This window comes from Psammomys obesus, unplaced genomic scaffold (genome assembly GCF_907164565.1).
Source record: "Psammomys obesus unplaced genomic scaffold, mPsaObe1.curated_primary_1811, whole genome shotgun sequence".
Classification (NCBI taxonomy): Eukaryota; Metazoa; Chordata; class Mammalia; order Rodentia; family Muridae; genus Psammomys; species Psammomys obesus.
The window spans coordinates 1,466,450-1,493,096 of NW_026587215.1; the positions used below are offsets into that span (position 1 = coordinate 1,466,450).

General features: G+C 50.9%; 1 protein-coding gene across 5 annotated transcripts in view; it reads right to left on the bottom strand.

Moving 5' to 3' along the window:
- Window positions 1-283: 283 nt before the first annotated feature.
- The window catches only part of Pla2g6 (phospholipase A2 group VI), a 42,242-nt gene continuing 15,878 nt past the window's right edge, over window positions 284-26,647 (bottom strand). For 4 of the 5 annotated variants that reach the window (XM_055603038.1, XM_055603037.1, XM_055603039.1 and 1 more), the window contains exons 6-17: window positions 23,733-23,829; window positions 22,699-22,881; window positions 18,237-18,345; window positions 16,759-16,920; window positions 15,052-15,130; window positions 13,398-13,561; window positions 11,617-11,767; window positions 3,409-3,545; window positions 2,907-3,061; window positions 1,713-1,880; window positions 1,224-1,297; window positions 284-981 (exon numbers count right to left, since the gene is read on the bottom strand). In XM_055603038.1, the coding sequence (XP_055459013.1) occupies window positions 837-981; window positions 1,224-1,297; window positions 1,713-1,880; window positions 2,907-3,061; window positions 3,409-3,545; window positions 11,617-11,767; window positions 13,398-13,561; window positions 15,052-15,130; window positions 16,759-16,920; window positions 18,237-18,345; window positions 22,699-22,881; window positions 23,733-23,829 (1,624 nt within the window). In that variant the 3' untranslated portion in view covers window positions 284-836. The remainder of the gene's footprint in view (window positions 982-1,223; window positions 1,298-1,712; window positions 1,881-2,906; window positions 3,062-3,408; window positions 3,546-11,616; window positions 11,768-13,397; window positions 13,562-15,051; window positions 15,131-16,758; window positions 16,921-18,236; window positions 18,346-22,698; window positions 22,882-23,732; window positions 23,830-26,647) is intronic. The other variant, XM_055603041.1, reaches the window with a different exon arrangement.

Consider the following 26,647-nt stretch of genomic DNA (forward strand, 5'->3'; position numbering starts at 1 on the left):
AGTCCTTCACCACTAAGTTCTCTCCCCATCCCTAATTCCTCCAAATGCTAGAGCAAGGATGACACGAACACCAGTCACAGACTTGAGACAGAAGTGTGGCCCTCTCCTCTCACTCCCCAGCTCTGGGGCCTCCACAGGTCTCCCTGGGCAGGTGGGCCTGGCGCTAGCTCTCCTATTGGCCTGTTACATCATGGACGGAGGACGGGTTGCCCTGGTCACATCTGAGGGAGCAGGGTTGGGGACAGAGCACATTCCTGCCACGGCACACACTGCACAGGGCAACTTGAGTCTAAACCTTTTATTTCACAGTTGAGGTGGCCCTGACCCCCTCCACTCCCCCTGCAGAGAAGAGTTCGTGCCCAGGCGTGACCTTTGGAAGCTGGGAGGGCTCCTTGTGGAGTGGCTGCAGGGGTGGGGAGGCCAGCAGGTGCGGAGGGACAAAGTCGAGTGGGGCTGGATTTCCCCATTTCTGGATTTCCACCAAAAGGGGTGGAACCCCATTTCTTCAGTCCCCGACTTCAGGAAGTGGGGAGCAGGGGTGGGCTGCAGTGGCCAGGGAGCCCAGGAGACTCCTCCAGACACCCTGGCCACCTTAGTGTTGATCTCACTGATATGTGGGGCAGTTGATGGAGTCAGCCGTCCTTCAGTCGGGAAAGGGGCTGAGGGGGACTCTGGCCTTCAGCCCGGAGTGGCCAAGTGCAACTGGGTCATGAGAGGTGCCTGTGGGGACCCTGTCTGGGCTCTGAGCCCCAGTCCCAAGATGGGCATGGAGCTGCCAGCTCGGCCCTCACTGTGCCAGGTAGCCTGGCCCGCCCCTGCCAGCGGGGCCTGGGGGCTCAGGGCGCCAGCAGCAGCTGGACGAGCTTCTGGAACTCCTCCCGATGCTCGTAGATGTAGACCTCCGTCTCCCAGAGGGCGTTGACCAGCACTGCATCGCTGACCTCGTCCAGCATGATGTCTGTGCCCAGCTGGGGGTTCAGTCTGCCGGGACAAAGGAGAGCGTCACTCAGAATGCACAGCCTGGGTAGGGAGCAGCGCTTGAGCAGGGGGAGGGCCTGGGGAACAGAGCACCACCCTCAAGCTGGGAAACACGCCAGCAAGGGCTGGCAGGTACGTGTCCATGACTGTTCATCAGGTCATGGTGGGGCAGGCAAGGACCTCCGTTGGTGAGATGCAGGTTGGTGGGTCTTGCTGGGTGTAGTCAGGCCACGCCTGAACCTTACCTGAAGTACTGGATGCCGACCATCTCACACCAGGCCCGGGCACGGTCCACAGCCCGCCCGTCTGGGTCTGTGCACTGGCAGGAAGCAGTCTCTGTAAGCCCAGGCCACAGTGCCCTCCCCTACCCTCTGAGATCCTGGGGTCTAGCCATTCCTTAGCGAGGGACTCTGTGCTAAGTCCACCTCTCTGGGCCTCAGTGACTGGCCCAGCTGTGCAGGGTCCATTCAGGACCACGGAGGAGCAGTGAGGGCTGTGACAAAGGCCCTCCCACTCCCTCCCTATCTTGTCCATTTGCATTCTAACCTTCCATATGGTTTTGTTTGTAGAAAGGGTCTAAAGAACACATGAAACCCCCACTGTGGTTCCACTGTGGGGCCTGGTCAGCCTGGAGACTGAGTCTGGACTGCCTCCCAGAGCTGGCTGCCGAGGCTGGACAGGGCAGTGTGTGGAGGCCCTGAGGGAGGAGGTCCTGAGGAAGGGTACCAACTCACACAGTCCACCACCATCTTGCCCAGTTCCTTGGCTCCAAAAACAGTCTTGGCCAGTTCCCAAGGGTTGCTGGGACGGAAGACATCCACACAGGTTACAGGCACTTGAGGAGACCTTCCTGTTCCCAGAGAAACGACTATGGAGAGTTTCTTCACCTTGTTGCCTTGGCCCTGTGGTGAGCAGAACAAGGGTAGTCAGAGAGGCCTTTCCACGGGTAGGGATGGGGTCAGAGAGAGGCCAAGGCTGGGTGCAGGGCTGAGGGGCAGAGACAAGGGCTTGGCGCAGGAGCACACCCGGAACCGAATCCTGGCCAGAACCCACAGATGCTTCCTGGGAGGGCTGGTGTAGGCATCACAGCCACCTCTCAGGACAGAAGAGGGCCTGCTGGGCCACGTGGCAGAGAGCAGGTACTGAGCTGACAAGCACTTTCACTTGCTTGCTCTGCTACCAATTTGCTGGGGGACCTTGATGGTGTTCCCTCTCACTTGGGGACCCCAATTCCTCATCTTTGACTAACTGACTTAGACTGGACATGTCTAAGCGTGGTTGAACCCCTTTAGGCTGCCCAGCCTACCTGCCAGGGATGCATCTTGGTGCCCCAAGGCTGAGCACTAAGCACATGGGACTTCCACGCCTGTGGGAGCCAGCGGTGCAATCTCCCAAGCACTGCAAAGGCAACAGCACCCAGAGTCCCCGGGGCACCCAGACAGGCACTGCCACTAGTGTTCCACCTTCCCTGGCACACGAGCCTTGTCACCCTTTGGTAACAACTTGAGTGAGGGCTCCTGCCTGTCTGTGGGTCACTGCCTCTGCACTGCCCCTGCCCCGAGGCCTCAGGATAGTTGCGAGCTCAGGAGCCCTTCTCCAGACCTCAGTCCTGCCTCTGCAGCCTGCTCTCCCAGAACTGACAGGCACAGGAGAGTGTTCCGTTTATGGAGTCTCCAAGCAGGATGTACACTCTCAAGGGCGTGTCCCGGCTGGGTACCGACAGGTCCACAGCCTGTGCAGTGGGTGCTGGCCACTGAGCATGGTCGTCTCTGTCCCGGAAGTCTCCCAGCAGACCCTGCCCATCAGATAGACCCCGAGGGGGCTCTGACTGCTGCTGAGTGCAGAACAGGTGAGAGTGTGCGCCAGAGCCGTCTGCTCTCATGGCGGCGTGTGGCCGTGTCCAAACCGAGACCCCAGAGGGCTCTCACCTTTCGGATCAAGTCCTGGTTGTACTCGTGGATCTCAGTCATGGCATCCAGGGTGGGGTTGTTGGCCAGCAGCCCGCCATCCAAGAAGCGTCCATTGGGCCGGAAGTAGGTTGGGGCTGCCCCACTGCTCCGGGCTGCCCGCCATACCAGCTGGTCTAGGAGAGGGGAAGGAGGGTGGTTCAATGACATAAGGCCTGTCCCTCCAGATCTCAGGGTGCATAGGGAGGACAGGAAGAAGGGGAACTAGGCAGTCTCTACAATCAGGACCCACAAGGCCTTGCTGCCGGGTCTTGCCATCTGGTGAAAGGCTGTGTGTCACTGTGGCCTGCCAGGGGCCTCTTGAATTCTCTGAGGCCTCACAGGCGCCAGCAACACGTATCATTAGTTCGAGACCAGGCAGAGCAGTGATGTCGTGGGGAGGGGTGCCCAGTGCCCTTCTGGGAGTCTCCACCCCTACCAGCTTCAGCTAGCCTTTCCACCGGCACATCACACACACTCTGACCTGCAGGCTGAGTTGGCGGCTTCAGGTTGATGTTTTGGTTGAAGCGAGGTTCCCGAATGGCCTCTGGAGCATCATAGTTCCGGAACAAGTGGAGCTCCGCTGGCTGCCGGTCAGACAGTGTCCCTGTCAGCATCACCCTGTAGGCAGCAAGGGAGCAGAGCTGGCCCAGCCACCCCTCATCTCCTCATCAGGCTCAGGCCCTGGGCCTGTTCTGAGTGCCCTTCTCCCTGGCTGGCCTCACAGAGACATCTGTAGACCTGGGCAGCTCCGCAAGGGGAACTTGGCCCACCTTGCCCTATCTACTGACTTTTTCTTTTATCCTATAACCGCATTCTGGAATTCAGCCCAGGGGGTTGCCAGGGCAGGAGACAGGCTGCACAAGCCACCCATGGCAGCATCCATTATTAGAAAAAATAGATGACTGGAGACATCACTGTCTGTCAGCAAGGCTGCTGCCATAAAGCCGTGGCGCCTGACTCTGAGGGTCCCCTGTCAGGGAAGAAAAACCAAGCTGGCGCTTACCGGGGGGGCAGGAGCGCCATGATGCAGGGTTTAGAAGGAAAAGTAAGGCTGGGGCAGTGCTGTGCTATTTAAAAACAAAACAGATGTGACTGCTCACCTGGGTGAGTTAACCTGAAAGGCCCCTGGGAGCAGCGAGCAGATGGCAGCTCCAGGACACTGGGGCAGGGTGATGGGTGCTTCCTACTGTGACCTTTGACACCTTCCTTTTATGTCTTCTTTCTACCCTTTCAAGAGCCCATTAAAAATACGTGTCCCCTGCCAAACACAGTGGTGCATACCTGTAATCCCAGCACTCTGTGAGTTCGAGGCCAGCCTGGTCTACAAGTGAGTCCAGGACAGCCAAGGCTACACAGAGAAACCCTGTCTCGAAAAACCATAAATAAATAAATAACCATGCCCCTCCTCCCCCCCTCAGGGCTGGAGTGACAGCTCAGCAGTTAAGAGTATTTTGCTTTCTCTGAGAACCTGAGTTTAATTCCCAGAACCTACCTAATGGCTCACAACCATCTGTAACTCTAGTCCCAGGGGACCGGATGCCCTCTTCTGGCCTCTGCAGGCACCAGCTGTGTATGCAGTGCACAGACATACATGCGGAAAAAGCTCTCATACACATGAAATAACAACAAAAAGAAGGTTCCTCCTAATCCTTCGACACAGGAGCCTGGGCATGGAACACCAGAGTGTGCTAAGATCTTGCACAAACCTGGCTCTGTGAGCTCCAGCGTCCACTCTGGAGAGGAAGGTTATTCCGCAGGAGCTCAGCACATAGCTAGCCATCCTGTGTATCTGTGGTTAGTTAAAGGGTGGCTCTAACTGGAACAGCAGCACGTGTCAGTGAATGCTGAGAATCGATCCTGGGTCCTCTGGAAGAACAGTCAGTGTTCCTCACCACTGAGTCACCCCGCCAGCCCCTGGTTTTAATCTTAAAAGCCTAAGAGGAGCTGAAAAGATGGCTCAGTGGCTAAGAGTGCTTCCTGCTTTTACAAGTTTGGCTCCCAGCATCATGTCAGGTACCTCATAGTCGTCTGTAACTCCAGGGTGGGAGAATCCATGACTTCCTCTGGCCTCTGAGAGCCCCCCCCCCATACATGACACACATTCACATACACAATGACAAAATAAATATTGTTTAAGAGGATAGGACACCTGCCAAGATAGAATAAACAGGAAGGGTCAAAGACCAACAAAGATGAGAGTCTAAAGGGAAACTCCATATCAGGTTGGGACTCCAAAGGGTTACACCCCCGGGATAAAAAGCCAGACACCAACATCCCCATTTGTTTAAAAACTTACTACGATTTAAATTTTTTAGTGTGTACAGGTGCTCTCCTGGGTCTGCCTGGGCACCACATGTGGCAGTGTTTGCAGAGAACAGAAGAGGGGATCCGATCCCTGGGCCTGCAGTTACCAGTGGCTGTGGGCTGCCGTGTGTATTCAGGGACTCAAATCTGAGTCCTCCACAATGCCAGCAGATGCTCTTCACTCCAGAGCCGTCTTTCCAGCCCTGACATGCACCTTACTCGTCCCTGGAGGTTACAGGGAAAAGAGCCTTGGAATGGAGTAAGGAGGGAAAAACAGTCCTGAAAATCTGTAGCCCTACTAGCTGGCCTGCCTGTGAACTTCTAATTTATGTTCTCGTCATCTGGAGAAAGTCCTGAAGTTTTCATGGCAAGTATCTAGTGAGAGTGGTGGAGATGGTGGCAGCCTGCACACCCAAGAGACAGTACAAAGTCTCCGCAGGAAGGGCACCATTCTGAGTGTCGAAGACTCTGATTTCCACGACGACAAGCGGCACATACAAGAAACATATAAATAGGGAGGGGCACACAGGAGGGCCAGCATGAAGGCTGGGAAGGAGCTCAGTGGTAGAGCACGTGTGAGGGTTTAGTGATCCCTAGGACTTTGAACAACACGGCAACAGAGGTCACCCTCCGAGTCAGGACAGGGTAGAGAGACAGCAAAACACTGCACAGACCGCACAGATCACACACTGCTGCGCACAGAACAGTCAGACAACAGGCTTCTTAGCCTCTTTGTTGTTCTGCAATGCAAAGATCATACTAAGCAAGCACTCTACCACTGGACGGTGACTGTAGCCGGAGGACAGGAGGCTCTAGTAATAACTTCCAAGACCAAAGAGTGCTTTGGGGTGGGGGTATATACAGCGACATGTACACATACACGAACATTTAAAAAATTAATAGTTTAAATAACAAAGCAACAGAAAAAATTAGTGGACTGGAAAACAGGTAAGGAATTATTCTGATTGCAACACACAAAGATATCAGATGGTAGAAAGCCGGGCATAGTGGTACACACCCTAATCCTGGCACTTGGGAGGCAGAGGCAGGTGAGGTCAGGGCCAGCCTGGTCTACAGAGTGAGTTCCAGGACAGCTAGGGCTACACAGTGTGAGCCTATCTTGAAAACAAACAACAAAACAAAACAAAAAAAAAAAAGAAAACAGAAAAAAAAAAAAAAAGGCAGAGAATTTGAGATCGGGCTGGCTGCCTAGCTGGCTCAGCAGGTAAAGGTGTCTGCTGCGAGCCCTGATGAGCTGCGGTCAATCCTCAGAACCGACGTCATGGAAGATGAGAAATAAACCCTAAAAGTTGTTCCCTGACCCCTACATATTCTCTCCCTCTCAAAAAAATAAACGGTAATTTTTTTGTGTGTGTGTGTTTTTGTTTTTCAAGCAGAGTTTCTCTGTGCAACAGCCCTAGCCATTCTGAAACTCACTTTTAGACCAGGCTAGACTTGAATTCCCAGAGATCCACCAGCCTCTGCCTCCCAAGTGCTGGAATTAAAGGAACGTGCCACTATGCTCAGCTAAATGTTAAAAAGCAAAAAACAAAACAAAAAAACAAGCAAGATCTGGAGGAAGTAGGTATGGGTTTAATATTGCTTAATTTAATTTACAGAAGAAACACATATATGGGGTGCGGAATGGACTAGCAGAAACAAAAGTCAAAGAGATGACTCAGGATTCCAGAACCAAAGGAAGACGGCAGCATGCATACCGCAGAGCCCACACAGGCACTTCAGAAGAATCGCCGTGTGCACATGATGGACGCTGAGCAGCAGCAGCAAACAGACAGCAGCTGGCAGAGTCTAGGCAGAAGAGAGCGACCACCTAGGAGCACAGCCTGGAATCCTGAGTCTGACAACAAGCTGCCAGGCAGCCAATGGTATCACATGTGAAGCAAACTTACTTCTAAACTTTGCTGGTGGGGGATTTACCATCCCTTCAGGCAGAAGAAATGATCAGGGATGGGAGTCTGAGAGGAAAAAAAGAATGTGATGCAAGGAACTGGTTCACACATGTACACACAGGCACACACATATACATGCACGTATACACAGACTCATGTATACATACATGTGTTTGTGCACATGCATTCACAGACACATGCACACACCTGCTCACGCAGAGTGGTGGGATGGTTAGTCTGCTCACGATGAACTATACGCACTGCTTCCAACTAGGGCTAGAGACACAGCTAGAGGGTGGGTGCATTTGCTGTTCCTGTAGAGGACCTGGCTGGGGTTCCCTGCACTCGTTCCGGTGGCTCACAACTGCCTTCCTCCAGCTCCAGGAGATGTCACTGCTCTGGCCTCATCGCACACCAGCACTCATGTGCACACGCCCACTCATCAGTGCATAAGCACCCAATACTAAAATAACAAAGCACGTCTTCATTATGAAAACCAAACTCCCAAATCTTGCAAGGTGGTTAAACTGTTGGTACCTCAAATGGACCACAGTGGGAATCTTCAAGGCATGAGATGGGCAAACACTAAACTCAGGCCTTCCCAAGCTGCAGTTTTTAAACATGCTTTGTCACTCCAGGTATTTCCAAACTTTTAGAAATACTCGTCCTGCCTGGCAGTGGTGGCACACGCCTGTAATCCCAATACTTGGTGTGTGGAGACAGGTGGATCTCTGAGTCTGCGGGCAGCTTGGTCTACAGAGTAAGTCCAGAACAGCCAGAGCTACACAGAAAACCAACTAACCAACCAACCAATAAATTAAAAAAAAAAAAGAGAGAGATTTTAGTCCTGTGGGTTTTTCTTGAAAAGACAGCTTTAAAACACAGAAAAGTAGCGGGCATGTATTCAGTTGGTAGAATGCCTGTCTAGTGTGCACGAAGATCTAGGTTCAACTCCCCTCACCACCTTAAAATTTTACACTTCCACAGGCCTGTAATCTCAGCAGTGGAGACAGGGCCAGGAGTCCAAAGTTATCCTCAGCTATCTATCAAGCACAAGGCCAGTCTAGGCTATGTGAGATGATGCCCCGAGATAAACAAAGCAACTGAGAAAACCAGTTGTCAACAGGATAAGGGAGCACAAGGACCTGAGGTGCTGGACACTGCTTGCTCACAGTGCAAGCCTCACAGCCAAGCTAGGCCTCTTAAGTTAATTAAACACTCAGTAGAAACACATGGGAAGGAGCCCATAGATTTACAGAACTGGAGGAGACTTAAACTCTAAAGTCAAGTTTTCAAACTATGTGGGAAGAGTGGAATATGACACCAAAAACAGCAAGGAAGGAAGGAAGGGAGAGAGGAAGGGAGGGAGGGGGAGAGAGAGAATGAACCAGACAAAACAGTGTTACCCCAAATCTACCAGCGGCTGAAGTGTGAATGAGGCTGTCAGAGATGCCTAGATAGTACAGGTTAACCATAGGAGATCTGCAGGTCAAACCAACCAACTAAACCAGACTTAGCAGGTTAGTTGGTTAAAATGAACTTAATACTATGCATCAGAAACCTAACTGAGGGGCTGGTGAGAGGGCAGCAGGCAGAGGCACTTGCCCTATAAGCCTGGCATCCTGAGTTCAGTCCCTGGAATCCACACCAAGGCAGGAGGAAAGAGTGGCTCTATAAAGCTGTCCTCTGGCATACAGAAATGTGCCATAACAAGTGCCCACCCCCCCACACATACATTAATAACAAACGACTGCTCCAGGAAAGAAGGGCCTGCCCATAAGCTGTGCTGCTTTGAAGGAGAGTGGCCGCCACAGGCTCCTATATTTAAATGTTTGGTTTCTGGCTGGTGTAGTTGGTGAACTATTTAGGAAGGATTAGGAGGGACGGTCTTGTTGGAGGAGCTCTGCCAGTGGGGGTGGGCTTTGAGGCTTCAAAAGGCCATGCCAGGCCCAGTTTCTCGCTCTTTCTGCCTGTTGATCAAGATGTGAGCTCTCAGCTACTGGCTCTAGCACTGTGCTTGCCTGCTGCCACGCTTCTGCCATGATGGCCATGGACTGCACCCTCTCAAACTGTAAGCAAGCCCAATTAATTAACCGATTGATTGACTGATTGATAAATGCTTTCTTTTTCAAGTTGCCTTGGTCATGGTGTCTCCTCGCAAAACAGAAGAGAAGCAGAGACGGTGGTGAGGTTTTCTTCCATCCTGTGGACTGGCTGCTCTCCTCACGGTGTCCTTCGCTGTGTCATCCCATCTGTTGACCTTGGGGTTGGTTCCTGTGCTGTTGGCGTTCTATTCAGGAAGTTCTTGACCACCCCAGTATCTTGGCAGGTAACTTCTATGTTTTCTGCTAGAAGACTCAGCATTTCAAGTTTTAAGTTAAGGTATTTAGCCCACTTTGAATGGAGTCTTGTACAAGGTGAAAGTTAAGAATCTAATTTCATGTTTCTGTGGGTGGATTCCAGTTTCAGCGCCGTCTGTTGACAGGCTGTCTTTTTCCAATGTCTGTTTTGCCACCCCTGTGAAAAAGTAAACATCTTGCTGTTCTGTTTCTGGGTCCTCTATTCTGTTTCACTGTCTTCCTGTCTATTTTTATACCAACACTAGGCTGTCTTTATTACTATGGCTCTAAAGTGTAAGTTGAGGTATTGTACAAACTCTAGCAGTGTTCTTATTCCATACACCTGCTTTGGCTATTTGTGGTCTTTTGTGATTTCACACAATTTTTCACAATGTTTTTTCCTAAACCTATAAAATATGATTTTGAATTTTGACAGGTATTACATTAAGTTTGTAAGTTAAGTATAGTAGTATGGACATTTCACAAATTAATTCTCCAAATCCAAGAGCATGGACTATCTTTCTACTATCTAGAATTTTCTGTGATTTACTTTTTCAGTATCTTGTTTTCATTGTAGAGATCTTTCACTTTGATTAAATACACTCCTAAATACTTAATTTTTTTGAAGTTATTCCAAATGGAATATTTTTCCTAATTTCCTTCTCTGAGAGTATCCTGTTGGTATACACAAAGGCTACTTTTTAAAAATTGATTTTGCATCCTACAACTTTATTATGTTTATTAGGTCCAAGAGTTCTCTTTCCAGTAGATTCAATAGGGTCTTTCAAATAAAGAATTGTGTCCGGGTGCTGTGGTGCACACCTGTAATCCCAGCACTCAGGGAGGCAGAGGCAGGCAGATCTCTTTGAGTTTGAGGCCAGCCTGGTCTCCAGGGTGAGTTCCAGGACAGCCAAGGCTACACAGAGAAACCCTGACTCAAAAACCAAAAACAAAACAAAAACACAAAAAAACAACCCAAACAAACCAACAAAAACTAACAACCAACTATATGCCATCACCAAGAAACAGCAAAGACTTTACTTAGCCAGCAAAGACACACAAAACTGAGTATTAAAGGATAGAAACTGGAAAGAAAACGGAAATGTGGGCTAGCAGGAGTGGCTGCCCTTCTATCAGACAAAGGAAACTTCACACCAGAATTAAATACAAGCGGTAAGAAAAGGTACCACGTATTAAAAGAAACAATTCACCGTGAGGATACAATTCTAAGTCCTCATGTGCCAAATATTAGAGGCCACAATCGCAGAAAACAAACGCTAAGAGACATAAAAGACCACATAGGTTCTGAAATAATAATAGTGGGGACTTCAATGCTCCACTCTCATACTTAGGTCTTTCCAAGGTAAAAGAAATGAAAATATACTATGTCTTCAGGGCACTGTAGACCTGGTGCAGCAGAGATGCCTGATTCTGGCCGTGGCTGAGAGCAGACCAGGCTGCAAAGCAGAAGCAGGCAAGGCTAGCCATCGGCTGGAGGTGTCCAGCTGACAGCCTGGCCGGCAGATGCATCCCTCTCTCACGGTGCAAACAAGGCTACGGGCTCAAGGCTGGATGAACTGAGTGAGCCAGGAGTCACAAGTGCAAAGGACTTAGCCTGAGAATCAACACTTGACCTCAGTTTACAATCTTCTCTCTCCTCCAGCTCTAGTGGTTCGGAGCACAATGTCCCCTCCTCTGAGTCCCATCCCTCTATCCAGCCCCATCTGGAGGCTGGGACACTCTGATTCATCCAAGACTCTCTTAGGGACTGGCCTCCCAAACATGGGCTTCTTACTCATGTGACTTTCCTTGATCCTCAGCCTGGTGTCCATGAGTACAAGTCTATTAACCTCAGCTGAAGGCAGAGCTGAAGCCATGTGACAGACCCTCTGTCTGAACAGGGAAAAGCACCATCTGAAGTGTGGCAAGTGTGACACTATCCCATGAAAGGCCAAAGCCACCAGCTGGCTTGGAGAAAGGAGGCCCCACTCTTTCCAGGAAGCCCCAGGTCACCAGCTCTGGTGCTCCCAGTCACTCTTCTCCCCATGTTCTCGGGAGAGGGCCCTCATCACACCAGATGAGTGGCTGTCCAGCTCCCTAGATTTGGGCAGAGCAGGAGGAGAGAACATGGCTTACTTGGGTTTTTTGACATCTGTCATCTTGGTGTGCTCCCCAAACTCCCGCTTCAGGAACTCCTCCAGGGGCCCAGATTCATAGGGCCGTGAGCCCCGAAATACCTCGTCCTTCATACGGAAGTACACACCACGCATATAGGCCATGGACTTACCTAGGAAGAAGAGATGAGGAGCTGGAGGGAGCCCAGGGTGTTGTGTGGGCCCCTGGGGGTGACAGACCGCATGCTAAGCACCTGTAAGCTTCAGGAAGTGAGGGCAGGCACGGGCAAGGGGGGTGAGGAAGAGGTGCATCTGCCAAAGAGCTGATGAACACGAACTTCTAGACCCTTCTATGAAACCCACCCATATAGAAAGCCCTCTTCTCAGGGTTCTCTACCTCATTTTGTATTACTAAAACGGGCCTTGAAGACAACAACAAAAAAATGTGCAAGAGCTGGTTCCACCTCCCTGGTCAGAGTAAAAGAAGAGCAGCTCTGTTCTCTGAGCTTGCAGGCCAGACAGGCTCTGGGGGAGGATTTGCCCAGCCATCTTACAAGCTCCTGAGAGCCCAGGGCATATGAGCAAAGGGACCTGCTGAAGCAGGATTTGCCCGTGTGGGGCAGCTTGCCCCTTGCCGCAGCTCTTTCAGTCTGAAGATAGGCTAGGACCTCCGCCTGCTCTGCAGGAAGCAGACCCCATATCCTGTGGGCAGAGCAGCTCCTGAGGTAGCTCTCTCACAGAGGCCAGGAGGGACTTAGGGCCTGAGATAGGGGAGATCTGGGCTGACTCCTGGAAGCCAGCCCGCTCTGGTCTGATGTTCAGTGTGGTCCTCTCTGGTCCTCAGACTCCCTGTGCGCTTACCCCACAGAACTAGGGGGAATCCACACAAGTGAAGCATTTGCCAGCGGACGACTGATGATGACCAACCCTTTGCAGCTCTCAATGGGGTAGAAGACTCTTCCAGAGACCCACAGGAAATGGCCCCAACAGCTCCCTGGGCTAGCTGTGTCCATATTCTCGAAAGCCCCAAGACTGACCCAGTGGCCTCATCCCAGAGCCCAGTAGCCTGGACCACTATCTCACTAGGAGCTTTCTGAAGTTAGGACTGAGCTCCGCATCCTCAGACCAGAGCCCATGAACTCTCATGGTGCCTACCCTCAGGGTTGGGGGAGGTGTCATCCTGTGGTGTTTCCAGGGCTTTGGGTCACCCAGATCCTGATTTTGACAGGTACTTTAGAAAACATGGAATGTGGCCAACAGCCAGGCAAGAGATGCCAGGTGGGGAGGTAGAGACCAGAGATAAGGCCTACTGCGATGCAGCTGAGCCCAGTCATCCAGCAACACGCAGCTCAATCACTCTGGAGACGCCAGGTGACCCGAATGGCAATGCTGGCCCTGTGTGCAGCCTCCCGTTAGCCAAGTGTCTGCACTTCTGCAAAGCTACCTGAAAGGAGGTGCTCAGTGGCCTGGGAGGTGACAGACTGGGAGTCTAGGGAAATACTTTGGCCATGTGTGCCACACACGTGTGCCGCGTGGCTCTGGCACACCTCCCTAGCCACGGCCTTGACTGTCCCTGCAGCCAGATCTCTGGCATCCTGAGACTCACTCATTACCCCAGAACTGCCCATTCCACCCACCAAAGGCGTTTCCACTGGCAGCAGCTGGCAGGGCCAATGGTACTTCCTTGCAGGGGTGTGTGGAAGTGGATGAAGACCCCAGTACTTAACAGCCTCCTGCCCTCCTAAACTAGCTCTGCTCTCTGCCTGTCAGGCCCACCCCACCATGCCCCGAGGCTGTGCTCACTGTGCAGAATGGCCAGGGCCAGGATGCCCCCTGTGCTGGTTCCGGCCACCCAGTCGAAGAGGTCCTTGGTGGCCACACCTGAGGCCTTCTCGATGGCAATGAGCAGCTGGATGATGACCAGGCCTTTCACGCCCCCTCCATCCAGGCAGAGCAGGTGATCATGGCTGCAGTGAGGATAGCACTGGGCCCAAGAGGGTCTCGAGATGGATCTCTCAGCCCCCGCCCCCGCTTGTGCACAGCAGGGGACACATGAACAAAGCAACACACATGCGCAGAGCCTACTTGCTACTGGGTATGGAACCAGGTGAGGGCAAGAAGGGAATGTTTCAGACATGCAAAGGGAAAGGAAGGGTGGAGAGCAGGCTTCCAGGCCGCAGGAGCAGAAGCTGTGGCTGCTGACAGGAAGGATGATTTCTCTGCAAAGGCCTGCAGTGAGTGCATGCCTCTGAGCGGACGGGAACCTTGAAAGTCCTGGAACCTTCACTCTAACCGACCCTGTGTCACCTCACCTCCCGGGGTCTCAGACTGTCATTTGCTGAGAGAGATGACTATTCCTCCCAGGAAGGCCTCCAGCAAGAGCGGAACAAAGAGTGGGCAACAGCAGATGACAACAAAGGGAGGCTGTGGAGGTGGCAAGTCCCTTGTCATGGCCACTGGGTGCACTGGCCAGCGCTCATCAGTGCCTGTGCCTCAAGGGCAAGCCTTGAAGTGTTCAGTGGTAGTGGGGCCTAGGAGTTAAGATCCTGACAGGAATATTAATACCAGGCTGGGAGTGGGTCCTAGCCCCTAGCACCAGAAGAGAATTATCTCCCAGTTCAATAACTCTGGTTCACAGCTCAACCCACATGTGTGTATCTCCTGACTTCCGTTCTTTTTATTTTTATTTTTCCTTTTTCTGCAAGCTGTCACACTATGCCCAAAGCAGAGACAGATCAAGAGGTTTGTCCATCTTTTTCTGTTTTTCAAGATGGTTTCTCTGTGTAGCCTTGACTGTCCTGGACTCACTTTGTAGACCAGGCTGGCCTCAAACTCACAGCGACCCACCTGTCTCTGCTTCCCCGAGTGCTGGGATTACAGGCGTGTGCCACCGTGCCTGGCTTTGCCTATCTTTTCCAAAGCTATAAATACATACATATCAGCATTTCCTCTCATTGAAGGCATGGGTTGGTCCCAGAGCACGAAATCTATGACCGGGGGTTTCTCCTGATAGAATTTGGTGACTGGGACAGGATTCCAATCTCTTATCACTCTGCTCCATCTCCCAGGCCTACTTCCTACCTAGGACACATCATCTGGGAAGCAGTGAATGTGTGCAGGGAGAAAGGCAGGTAGGGAAGCCAGTAGCAGCGGGAAGCAGGTGCAGGGATCTTTCTCCAGAAGGAGTTCAGGGTACCTTCTCTCCATTAACCATAAAGTTAAAAGACAATGGGCCTATGCTACTATATGCCCAAGCTCAACAGCTGCAGGGCCCTGTGCAGGGCTCTGGACAGGATGTCATCTGTCATTAAGGAGCTGCTGCAGGCTCCAAAGACTTGGTCTCTCCTATGACTGCAGGGCTAGGACAGAGCCTCCCAGGAAGCCATGGGGATGAGGAACAAGACCGCTGAGGGCACCAGAAGAGCTCTCCCATGCCAGCCTGGCCCTCTCCACTTACTTTCGCTTCTCATCCCTCATGGAGCTCAGGATGAACGGTGGCTTCCGGGCCCGGGAGATGGGCATCAGGTCCTGAAGCTCTGTGGACAGGGCAGGACACTCTGGGGTCAGCAGCTCTCTCCCCCAGACCTCATGGGTCTCTGGAGTAAACAGAACTGCGTCCCATCCTGTTGTGCACCTCCTCATGGCTGAACCCACAATCACTGCCCTGCTAGCTGCCGCATGTCCCAAGAGAGGCTCTCTGTTCCAAAACAAGGCTGAGCTACATGTCATAGGCCTGCTAGGAGAAGGTGAGCTGGGATTAGGAGGGAGCCCACTGCTTTGGGAAGGGCTCCCTACCTGTCCGGCTAGCACCCAGATATTTACAGGTCCCCTCTTACAACCCGCATGACCTCCCAGGTGTGTCTTGTGCTCTCAGAGCTGAAGCTACTGACAGCCACCACACATGCATTGACCACAGTCCTTCAGCCAAAGGGGCTTTATTACTGAGGACACTACTCAGGGCCAAACTCCACACATGCATGAAGAGAAACATCCCAGCCTACCCTCAGACCACCCCTGTCCTTGTCCCAGGTCTGGAAACTTCCTCCATGTCTGTGGGCTCAGTCTGCCCATCTGCTCCATCTAGTCCAGTCTTCCCCTGTGCACCCCATCCCGCCCCTGCATGACTGGCTTGACAGCCACTGTTCAGGGAGACTAGGCGCAGCATGGCAGGCAGTGCCAGCTGTGCCTCTCTTAGCACATGACACAGAGCAGGCAAGGGACACATGCAGGAAACTGACCAGCAAGGCAGCAAATGGCACCAGGGACAGGGCGTAGGGAAGGGGCCTATGCCCGGGTATGCAGCTTGAGAAGAGGCAGGAGCAGGGGACTAGTGGAGCTACAGTGCAGCGAGGCAGGCTCAGCGGCTGCTTTAGGCCCAGGCATTACCCATTCACCGCCGCACCCCAGGCCCACCATCCAGCCTGGTTTGAGTTAAGTGCCTGCCTGTAAAACGGAGAGAAAGATAGGAGGCTGGGGGATTTTGGCTTCTCTGCCCTCTAGAGCTCTAGGCCTGGCTCCGGTGACTTGGCAGGAGGGGCCAGCTTGGGGGCTGTACCTCCACAGTTAGAGAAGCTTAGCTGGTTAAGACTCGCTCCTGCTTGGGGACTCTCACTCCCAACCACCCTTAGGTCCCTGGGTTGGCCAGGGCACAGAAGGCCCTAAACAGAGTCCCCATCTACTCCAGGACTGTCTCTAAGGGCATCAGTGACACACAGGGGCAAATGTTGGCTGACTGGCCATCTCAAAAGTCTGTATGTAACCGAAGGAGCCAGCAGGGGGCAGATCAAGTCTCATGCTGGACAGATTCAATCAATGTAAGAGCTGAAGCCAGGTGACCAAGCAGCACCCCTCACTATTTACCCTTTTCTCCAAGGGAGCCAGAGGCTGTAATAGTGCCCACCTGAGAGTTATCATGGCAAACGACCACCGGGAGCCCATGTCCAGGGGATTCTCTCAGGGAAGATGGACCACGGGACCTCACCCAGTGACCTGGTAGGTACCTGGGACCTGTGCATCGCTTGGTGCATAGCCTACAATGCCTAACAAAGCTTGGCTTTCCTCCCTTCAACTACTTCAGCCCTGAAGCCCTGCTCCTTCTACTGTGGGAGTGCTGGGATCCGAGGGCCCAGCCACAGTTGGGGAGAGAGGGAAAGTAGTGTCCTACCTAGGTTGGTTAAGCTGATTGCTGGGGGCTGGGCTCTGTCCAGGGGGAAGACGGGGTGAGGTGCTGCAGAGCTCTGGTCCATGGGGACCCCCTGGATGAGTGAAAGGCGGTAGTCGGCCCCCACAGTTCTCAGCAGAGTCAAGAGCGCCTTCCTGGTAATCACTTGTCAGGGTTGGGGAAAGAAAGATGGCAGAGGGTGGACATGGAGTCAACAAGCAAGTGAGACCCCTCCTTGCACACAGTCCTCATCTAGCAGGTGGCCTGGCCGTATGGGGTAACTACCCTGACTGGCATGTAGACTGGTCAGCTATATCAAGGCAGCCTCCTGGCATCAGGGAAGGGGCTGGGAAGGACAGTGAGATAGGGCAAGAGGAAGCTGGAGTCATAGGCCCAGTTACTGTAGGGAGCCTGATTTTCCTTCTACACCAGCTGTGATGAAAAGCTCTTAACTCCATGGTCAGCAGTTCTCAAAACAACAAAGACTGTCCCTTTCAGTCCAGAGGGATGAGGCATCCTATGGCACCAATACCACTGAGCAAAGGAGATCAGGGAAAGGACACCATGACTAGCAGCAGCACCTTCGCCTGCTTCCACCTTGGGCTCCATGTCTCCTCTGTAGGGTTGGCTCTGAACCCAGGGCTGGGCACAGCTGGAGAGGAGAGGAGATGGAAGGAGGGGGGGAGGAAGGAGAAGAAAGGAGAGAGGGGAGGGGGGAATAGAATGGAGGGGAGAAGAGGAGGGGGAGGAGAAGATAGGGAAAGAGGTGAAAGGAGGGGGAGAGAAGGAGAGAGGGGAGAAGAGGGAAGGAGAGGAGGAGGGGGAGAGGGGAAGATAGGGAAAGAGGTGAGAGGAGGGGGAGAGAAGAAGAGAGGAGAGAAGAGGAAAGAGAGGAGAGAGAGAAGGGGAGAGGACAGGGAGGAGTGGTTAGAAGGAGAAGGAGAGGGGAGGAAAGAGACCCTTCTAGATTGTTTTAGTGGGTGGTGATACTGAGTTCTCTGCTGGGAGAAGAGGTCAAACAATCAGGCCACACCCATGCTAGCCCCTCCTCCAGAGGGGATCTGGGCTTCTGAAGGAGAAGCCACATCCTGTGACTCTGAAGCCAAGCACAGTGGACAGGGTCTAAGCATGCACCCAGCATGTGTGAAGCATGGGCACATGCAGGCATGCACAGCACATAAGGGCATACACGGCGCATGCAATGACCCTATGCTTGCTCTGCCTCAGCACAGGTTTGGCCCCACCTCACTGGGACACTGAACACCCTCCACCTGAGGGGAGGACCATGCTCAGCAGGCCGTGGTGGGCCTGCAGGCACTGCGCAGAGCCCATCTTTGGGGAAGAAGGCGCCCAAAGGCGCCCTCCCTCCTAGCTACATGTACTCCCGGCCACTCAGCAGGGAGCAGCTGGGCCAGTCTGATACCTACAGTTGCAACTTTCTTCCTCCCTACAATTCTGGCTCCACATTGCAGAGTACATACGTTTGTTGATCTTGGAGGCTATGAATGCAGGAGTCTCCCCAAACTCATTTGGGGTGTCCACTTCTGCCCCAAATACAATGAGGGCTTTGATCATCTCCAAGTTGTCTTTCTGTTGGGAATGGAAGGTGAGAAAAATAAGCAATAGCCCAAGACCCCACCCACTAACTAGCTCACGGGGCCTCTTAGAAGCATGAGGAGACAATGGGGTTGCCTGACATGCCAAGAACGCTACGTGAAGATTGGTGCCTTCACCAACGACCTTCAGAGCATCCCTCAGCAAGGGCATAAGAACTCAGGAAGAGACTAGAAGTGTCTGGAGAACACTGAGGTGGATGACTTGGACCCACGGGACTGTCAAAGCCTCCCCAAGTCAGGCCTGGAGCTGGCAAAGCCTTCCTCTAGTTTGCAGACATTGTCAATGTGTGGAAAAACTAGCAACCACAGCTTCTTCCTCCCATATGACTGCAACCTGAGACCATGCCCCAGAGGGACCCCTTAGACTAGCTACCCTCCTCTTGTGCTGCATATAACATGTGAGCACGATTTCTGAGTTTTATAGTATTCAGCTTCACCAGAGCCAGCACAGCCCACCCCATCCCAGCTTCTCTGTATGTGTAGCTGCTGTTTCTTCATTCCCGTCCCTGTCAGGTTTCAAGGGTCAGCTGTGCAGGATTTGGCACAGAAAGATTCACCCAGCTTACAGGAAGCAATGTACCTGGACTGCCAACCCAGGAGGCCTGCTGTGGTGGTCTGAACAAGAATGGCCCCCGTAGGCTCATATATTTGAATGCTTAGTCACCAGGAAGCAGAACTCTTTGGTAGGATTAGGAGTAGGAGTAGGTGTGGCCTTGTTGGAAGAAGTGTGTCACTTGGGGTAGGCTTTGAGGTTTCAAAAGCTCACACCAGGCCCAGGTCTCTCTCTGCTTACAGGTCAGGACGTAACACTCAGCTGTTTCTCCAGCACCACACTGGCCTATTGCCATGCTCTGATAGGGTGATAATGGTCTAAGTCTCTGAAACCATACGCAAGTTCCTAATTAAATGCTTTCTTTAATAAGAGTTACCTTGGTCATGGTGTCTCTTTACAGCAATAGAACAGTGACTAAGGCACCTAGGGACACGGAAAGGCCAAATACAACACTTGGCCTCCTAGCATCAGGAGTAGTACAAGATGTGTGAGAGCTGAGAATGCCATCTTGCCTGTCTACTCCAGGCAGCCTTGTATAGATCCTCCCCAGTGGCACCCATCAAGGGAGTAGCTTCCCACCCCAGAATGCCATGCAGCTAACCTTGGGTACCCAAGCACAAACCAAAGTACTGGCTGCCTGGAAACCTAAGCTCTGTTCTAAGAGCCTGGTTTTCCTGCCAAGAGAATGAAGTGCTGCATTTAGAATATTCTTTTCTGAGTAGTAGTTCCATTTGAACTTACATGCACAAGCAAATATGTGTGTTCTCATCATCCCTGTCTTTCTTTTTTGGGTTTCCTTTTACAAATGCACTTAAGGGATTGATATAACAGTGCCTTCCAAATACATATGTATATTTAAAAATAAAACAACTGAGCCGGGTGTGGTGGCATATGCCTGTAATCCTAGCACTCAGGGAGGCAGAGACAGGTGGATCTCTGTGAGTTAGAGGTCAGCCTGGTCTACAAAGTGATTCCAGGACATCCAAAGCTACAGAGAGAAACCCTGTCTGGAAAAAAAAAAATAAACAAACAAACCAGCTGAATGAGGCAGTGCATACCTAATCCTGGCACTTGTGAGGATTATGTAGGGGATTGCCACTATTTCAAGTCCAGTCTGGGTTACAAAGCATCACCTTGTTTTGGGAAAAAAAAAAAAAAAAAAAAAAAAAAAAAAAAAAAAAAAAGTAAACTCTCTTGAAGAAGTGATTAAAAACACTGTCAGAATAGCTGGTAACTTAACAAAAACTGGGGAAATGGCACATATGTGACAGCATAGGAAACAAGAACACCTCAAGAGTTCTCAGAGACCTGGGGACCCTGTGAGTTTAGGAGAACATTCCAGACAGTCTGTGAGATCACAGCTGTTTTCACAAGAATGCCAAGAAGTCATGTCCTTATGAACCATATTGACTGACATAAGATGGTTCATAAACAATGGTGGATGAACTGCCAGTGCCTCAGATCTCACCACAACACTAGAATCAAGTTCACAGCCTAAAGACTTTTCTTCTTCATAGAATCACCTTCCCAAAATAAAAGCAAAGAACAGAAAACAGCCAGCTTCACTGAAGAATGCCCTGGATACATCAATAATAATTAGACATCTGTGTGAGTTACCAGCTCAACTAGCCTCTTTGGTTACTGGAAGGTAGGCAGGACTGCCAAATAAACTAAGAGTAATCAGCCTTAGTCAACAAGGAGACAAATTCTCAAAATGAATGCAATTCTGGGCATGGTGGTGCAGGCCTCCAGCACTCAGGAGGCAAAGGCAGGAGGACCTCTGTGAATTTGAGACCAGCCTGGTCTACATAGTTTAAGTTTCAGGTCAGTCAGGGATACATAGAAAGCTCTTGTCTCAAAACAAAACAAAACAAAACAAAACAAACAAACCAAAACAAAACGAATATAATAAGCCTGTTGCTTTAAGAAAGCAAAAAACAGTATATTTTTGTCCATGATAAAATTCAAACTTTCAAGGAAAAAAAAAATCACAATTTCCCCTTATTTGTGTATGCTATGATGGGGTTACTTCGGGTATACATTCATTGTACCAGTATATTCCAACATCAACTCAAAGGAAGTCATTAGTGCATAAGGGAATCCTTGCAAAGTACAAGATGAGTCATAGGCAGTGGTGTGACTAAGTTCAGGGAGATGGCTTCAGAGTGGTCCGTGCACTCAGCATGTCAGAAGCTGCCATATGACGAGTTCTGGCATACTCAAGCGCCTTGGCAAGAATCTGAAGAGGTGTGCACTTTCCAGCCATACACAGGGGCCAGGCTCTCTCTAGAGCTCTCTAAGTGTTTTAACATGCCCCAGGAGACAGGAGGATTCACATATTTTCTGCATAAAAAGACCCACAAAAGTTTCACAACATGTAAAGTAATGCCACCTCTTTTCATTCATTTTACTTTGGTTTGGAAAATAAAGCTTTTCATACAAGGTTTGCTGACAGCTGTTAGCATAGAGGCAGCCTGATTCTAGGTTGCCTAGCAACCTATGATGTCATCACATGCTGCCACCAGGTGTGTGGCAGAAAAATTTCAGCTGTGCACCAGATATAAAAGGACCAACCTGACAGACACCTCCTCTCTCTCTGCTTTGGTTTCCTTCCTGGTGCCAACACCATGTGCCTCTTTCTCTTCTCCTATACTCTTCCACTGTCCCTCTCTCTCTCTCTCTCTCTCTCTCACCCTAGCTCCGCACAATAAATCTCTTCTTCCCAGAGATCTGTTGCATATGGCATTTTTATTTATATCATAACAATAGCTAGACAGTAGGGTATAACACCAGGGAGGCAGATCACAGGACCTTTGTGAGTTCAAGACCAGCCTGGACTATAGAGTAAGTTCCAGGATAACCACGGCTACACAGAGAAACCCTTGTCTTGAAAAATCAAAAACAACACACAGAGAGAGACAGAGAGAGAAACACACACATACACACACATACATACATTCAGAGACAGAAAAAAAATGTTACTGATTCATGTGCTTGGTTGCTGGTTTTTTCTTTTGAGATAGTCTTGCCATGAAGCCCAGGCTGGCCTTGAGTGGAGATCCTCCAGATGGTGCCTGAGTCTTGAATTGCAAGTGTGCATTACCAGGCCTTTGTTTGTTTGTTTTGACAGGGTCTCATGAGGCCCAGGCTGGTCTGAACACTATAGCTGAAGGTGGTCTTGAACTCCTTAGCCTTTGACTCCTGGAGTATGCTACTATGCCTAGATGTTTAGCTTGGCTATTTTTCAAAAGTAAAAATGGACCAAATATATTAAAACAGAACAGAACAGAACAAAAAAAAAAAAAAAACAAAAAACAGAGAATCGCTAAACTAGTCTTTTCTAAAGGTGCAGTCTGCGCGAGCAACCTCCGTAGTCTTATCAGTTTCAGCCTCTTAGGCACTGTGGCCCCTACAGTCACAGTACAAAAGAGGCTGTCCTTGAAAGCGGCTGACAGACGGCCTGGCCTCCCTCAGCGTCTCAGGGGCCCATCCTGCACTCTCATCTGAAACTAGGACAGCATAGGGAGCTGTCCTCTCCATGGGCTAAACGAGCTCAGACTACTGTCCCATCACACTACAGACGCTTTAAAGGCTGATGTCTGTCTCCTAACAAACCATCGGCTGCCCCCACGTACTTTGGGCTAAGGGAGGAGGCCTGTCTGATGAGGTAGCCATAGAGGAAAGGAGAGTGTGCTGAGGCATGGTGGCTCTATTGTTCCTCCCCCACCCTACCACAGGACAGCTGGGGAGGAGGCCCCGTGGCCACAGGCTCACCGACATGGCCAGGTGCAGCGGTGTGTTCCCATGTTCTCCGCGGGCACCTGCGTTGGCCCCGTAGGTCAGCAGCACCATGACACAGTCAAAGCGGTTGCGCATCACTGCCACGTGCAGGGGAGTGTTTCCTGCGGCGCTTGTGCTGTCCACATCACAGCCCCGCTTCAGCAGCATTCGGGCCATCTGGGGACACAGACCAGATGGTCACGCAGGGGCTCCCTCCCTGAGCAGTCTTCCAGCATTAGCAAAGAGAAGTCCAGAGGCAGGCCCCAGTTCTGGGCATGACCCTTACACCTTAATCCCTACATATGAGCTCCCCAGGAACTATGCAAGAATTAGGTGAAGACTGATTCTAGAGGCTTCTGGCCCTTTCCTAGAGCTACAAAGGCTTCTCTGGGCTCTATCCCACAAGCGGTGACTCCCTGAGGTTGTCCACGCGATGTGTTCCAGGGTCCTCTGCATGGTATCCTGGCTCACTCTGAACTGGGAGACAGTGCAGAGGACAGTGCTGAGCCCAAAGCCCCACCAGCCTTCCTGGACCTAAGCCTGGATCAGTCACGGCAGCCCCAACACCTCAGTCTCATCGTGAGATACACTGTCATACAGATGGAACACATCTGAACAGGACGTTGCTCCACAAAGGTAGAGGCCTTGCCCTCTTGCAGGCTGGGGTGTTGGTGGCACCTGTGTCGCCAAGCTGGGCGACCTTGGCATCCTCTCAGGAGGACAGAGCCACTGAAGAACTTCATGAGAGACCCCGGCCTAGGCGGCCACCAGGCTAGGGGCTGTGGGGCTGCTGTGCCCAGTGGTCATCATGTCACCATTGTCACCTTCTATGTGTGAGGCACATATTCCCTTGTACTGCCTTGCTAACTTCCCAATACTTCCAAAGCCAGTGAGGGGCAGGACAGTGGTGGGACTTCCCCTGTTTCTGGCTGCTCCACCCATGCACTGTCGTGAGACTTGTCTCTAGGTGCCGCTGTCACCCTCCCCGAGCCTCCTTTGGACCCGCCTTGTCCCTTGACCCTGCCTACCTCGGCGTTCTTGGCCCAGTGGAGCGGGCTGGCTCCGTATCGAGGGTCCTTGCTGTGGATCTGGTTGCTGTCCATGCTGATGATCATTTCAGCACACCTGGAGAGAGCAAGCAGCAGGACAGTGAAGGCACACTGTGCTAGGGGCTCTTCCTGCTGCTCACAGAGCTTGCAATACAGCCAATCAGCTGCCCTGACAATAGTTTCTTAGATAGCACACCAAAGCAAAATAGAAAACTAAGGGGGCTGGAGAGATGGCTCAGTGGTTAAGAGCACTGTCTGTTCTTCCAGAGCACCCAGGTTCAATTCCCAGTACCCACATGGCACCTCACAACTGTCTATACTGCCAATCACAAGGGATCTGACACCTTTACACTAATGCACATAAAATAAAATAAGAAGTAAAAATGAAAACTAAGGTCAGAAGTGGCTGGAAATATATTTGTAATCCCAGCATTCAGGATGCTGAGGCAAGAAGATCCAGGTCCAGTCCAGCCTGGACTACATAGCCTAAGCTTCTCTCAAAAAGGGTGAGGACAGGGTGAGGAGGGAGATGGGAGCACGGGGGAAGGAGGAGGTGGAGGGGGGGGTCAGGGGTATGAGATGGTTCAGCAGGTGAACAGTGCTTGCTGCTAAGCCTGAGGACATGAGTTCAATCCCTGGGATACACATGAACAAGTAAATAAATGCAAAACAACAGTAGCAATATTTTTTTAATTATTTTAAAAAATTTATTATGTATACAGTGTTCTGCCTGCATGTATACCTGCACGCCAGAAAAGGGCACCAGATCTTATTATAGGTGGTTGTGAGCCACCATGTGGTTGCTGGGAATTGAACTCAGGACCTCTGGAAGAGCAGCCGGTGCTCTTAACCTCTGAGCAGCTCTCCAGCCCCAATAAAAGTAATTTTTAAAAAGGAAGTCATGGGGCTGGAGAGCTGGCTCACAGTTCAAGAACACTGGCTGCTCTCTTCCAGAGGACCCAGGTTCCGTTCCCAGCACCCACATGGTGGTTCACAACTGTAATCTCTGTTGCAAGGCACCTGATGCCTCTTTGGCTTCTGTGGGCACTGCATGCACAGTGGTGCACAGACGGGAAGGCAAAGCGCTCACAGGCATAGAATAAAATTAAAATTAAATCTAAAAAATATTAAGCAAATAGTCCATCAGGTATGGGCATGGAAAACTGTAGGCAGGTTACAGCAAGGTGAGGAATCTCTGTCATGGCTTGGATAGTCACAGGCTATCTGGTCAGGCAGCAGTGGGCATGAATCGCAGCTAAGGCAACTAAAGGATGCCCAAAACAGCACCAGTGTGGTGATACATGCCTATAATCACAGCACTTGGGAGGCAGAGGCAAGAGAAGCAGAAGTCCAAGCCCAGTCTTGTTTTTTTTTTGTTTGTTTAAGAGAGTCGGGTGGTGACAAACACCTTTAATCCCAGCACTTGGGAGGCAGAGGCAGGCAGAAATCTGAGTTCAAGGCCAGCCTGGTCTACAGAACTAGTTCTAAGACAGCCAAGGCTACACAGAGAAACCCTGTCTCAGAAAACCAAAAAAGAGAAAAAGAAAAAAGATAGCTCAAAGAGAACTTTGCTTTGAATCTCAGCGTTCTAACTATACAATCAAGACAGTATTATGAAGCCTCCAGCACAAGTATGGTTTTTTCCTGCCCTGGGAACTTCACTTTACAGACCCAAATAGACATTTCTCAAAGGAAGACACAAAAATGGCCAAGTGGTCTGGCAGGTGTTCAACTCCAGTAACGCAGATCAAAACCACTCTGAGACACAGTCTCTTACCCGTGAGGACAGCTATTATCAAAACATACTAGGACATAGCGCTTCGGAGGCTGTGTCGGAGAGAGAACACTAGTGTACCATGAGCAGAGAGCTGAGTAGAGGACACCTAACATGGAAACTCACAGGGATTACATCATTCACTACTGCAAAATGAATAGGTCAATAAAAAAATCAAAAGGAAAAAAATCTGCAACTAAATGAAATTTAAAAAACCACAACACAATAGAACCTTTGGGACATAGCAAAGGCAGTCTAGAGAGGAGAATTTATAGTTCTAAGTACCTACATTAAAAAGTCAGAAAGAGCACTGATAAATGACACAATGATACTGCTCAAGAATTTGAAAAAAAATGGGCTGGAGAGATGGCTCAGGGATTAAGAGCACCAGCTGCCCTTCCACAGGTCCCGAGTTCAAATCCCAGCACCACATGGTGGCTCACAACCATCTATAGTGAGATCTGTGCCCTCTTCTTGCCTGCTAGCACACGAGCAGCCAGAACACTAAATAAATAATAAATTTATACAGAATAATAAATTTTAAAAAGAATTTGAAAAGACAGGAACAAACTAAACCTAAATCCAGTGGACGGCAAGAAATAAGAAAAATTAGAGCAAAATTAATACAGGCAGCGTGTGTCTGTCACCTGGCGCCCACTCAGGTCACTGCACACACAGGAGCCAGGATGAAGACCAACTGACCCCATTCATTCACTCTCTTCAGACGTTGTTCTGCTGGGCTGCATTTTGCAGTATTTTACCTCCTTGGTTCTCCTCCAACACAAATGGAGAACTTCCTGGGATCTGAGAACTTCCAGGGCTTATGGGAATGCTAGAGAGTGGTCCCAACTCCCTAAGGGAAAAACCTGGTACCTGCATCCTGCAGTGTTACCAACTGAAAAAAAGCTAGACACACAGGGCCTTGAACCACTAGAGCTAGCGTCCTTGGGCCTTCAGCAAGCGCAGGAGCTGAGTTCTGAAGACCCGCCAAGCCTCAGGTCTGCAGCAGACTTGAGAATGGGCACATCATCACAGGGGTGCAAAGGCTCATGGTCAGAAACCTAGGTGCACTAGTGAAAACCTCTAGAGGGTCTGTTCTTTGCACAGTGGTGTGTGGACG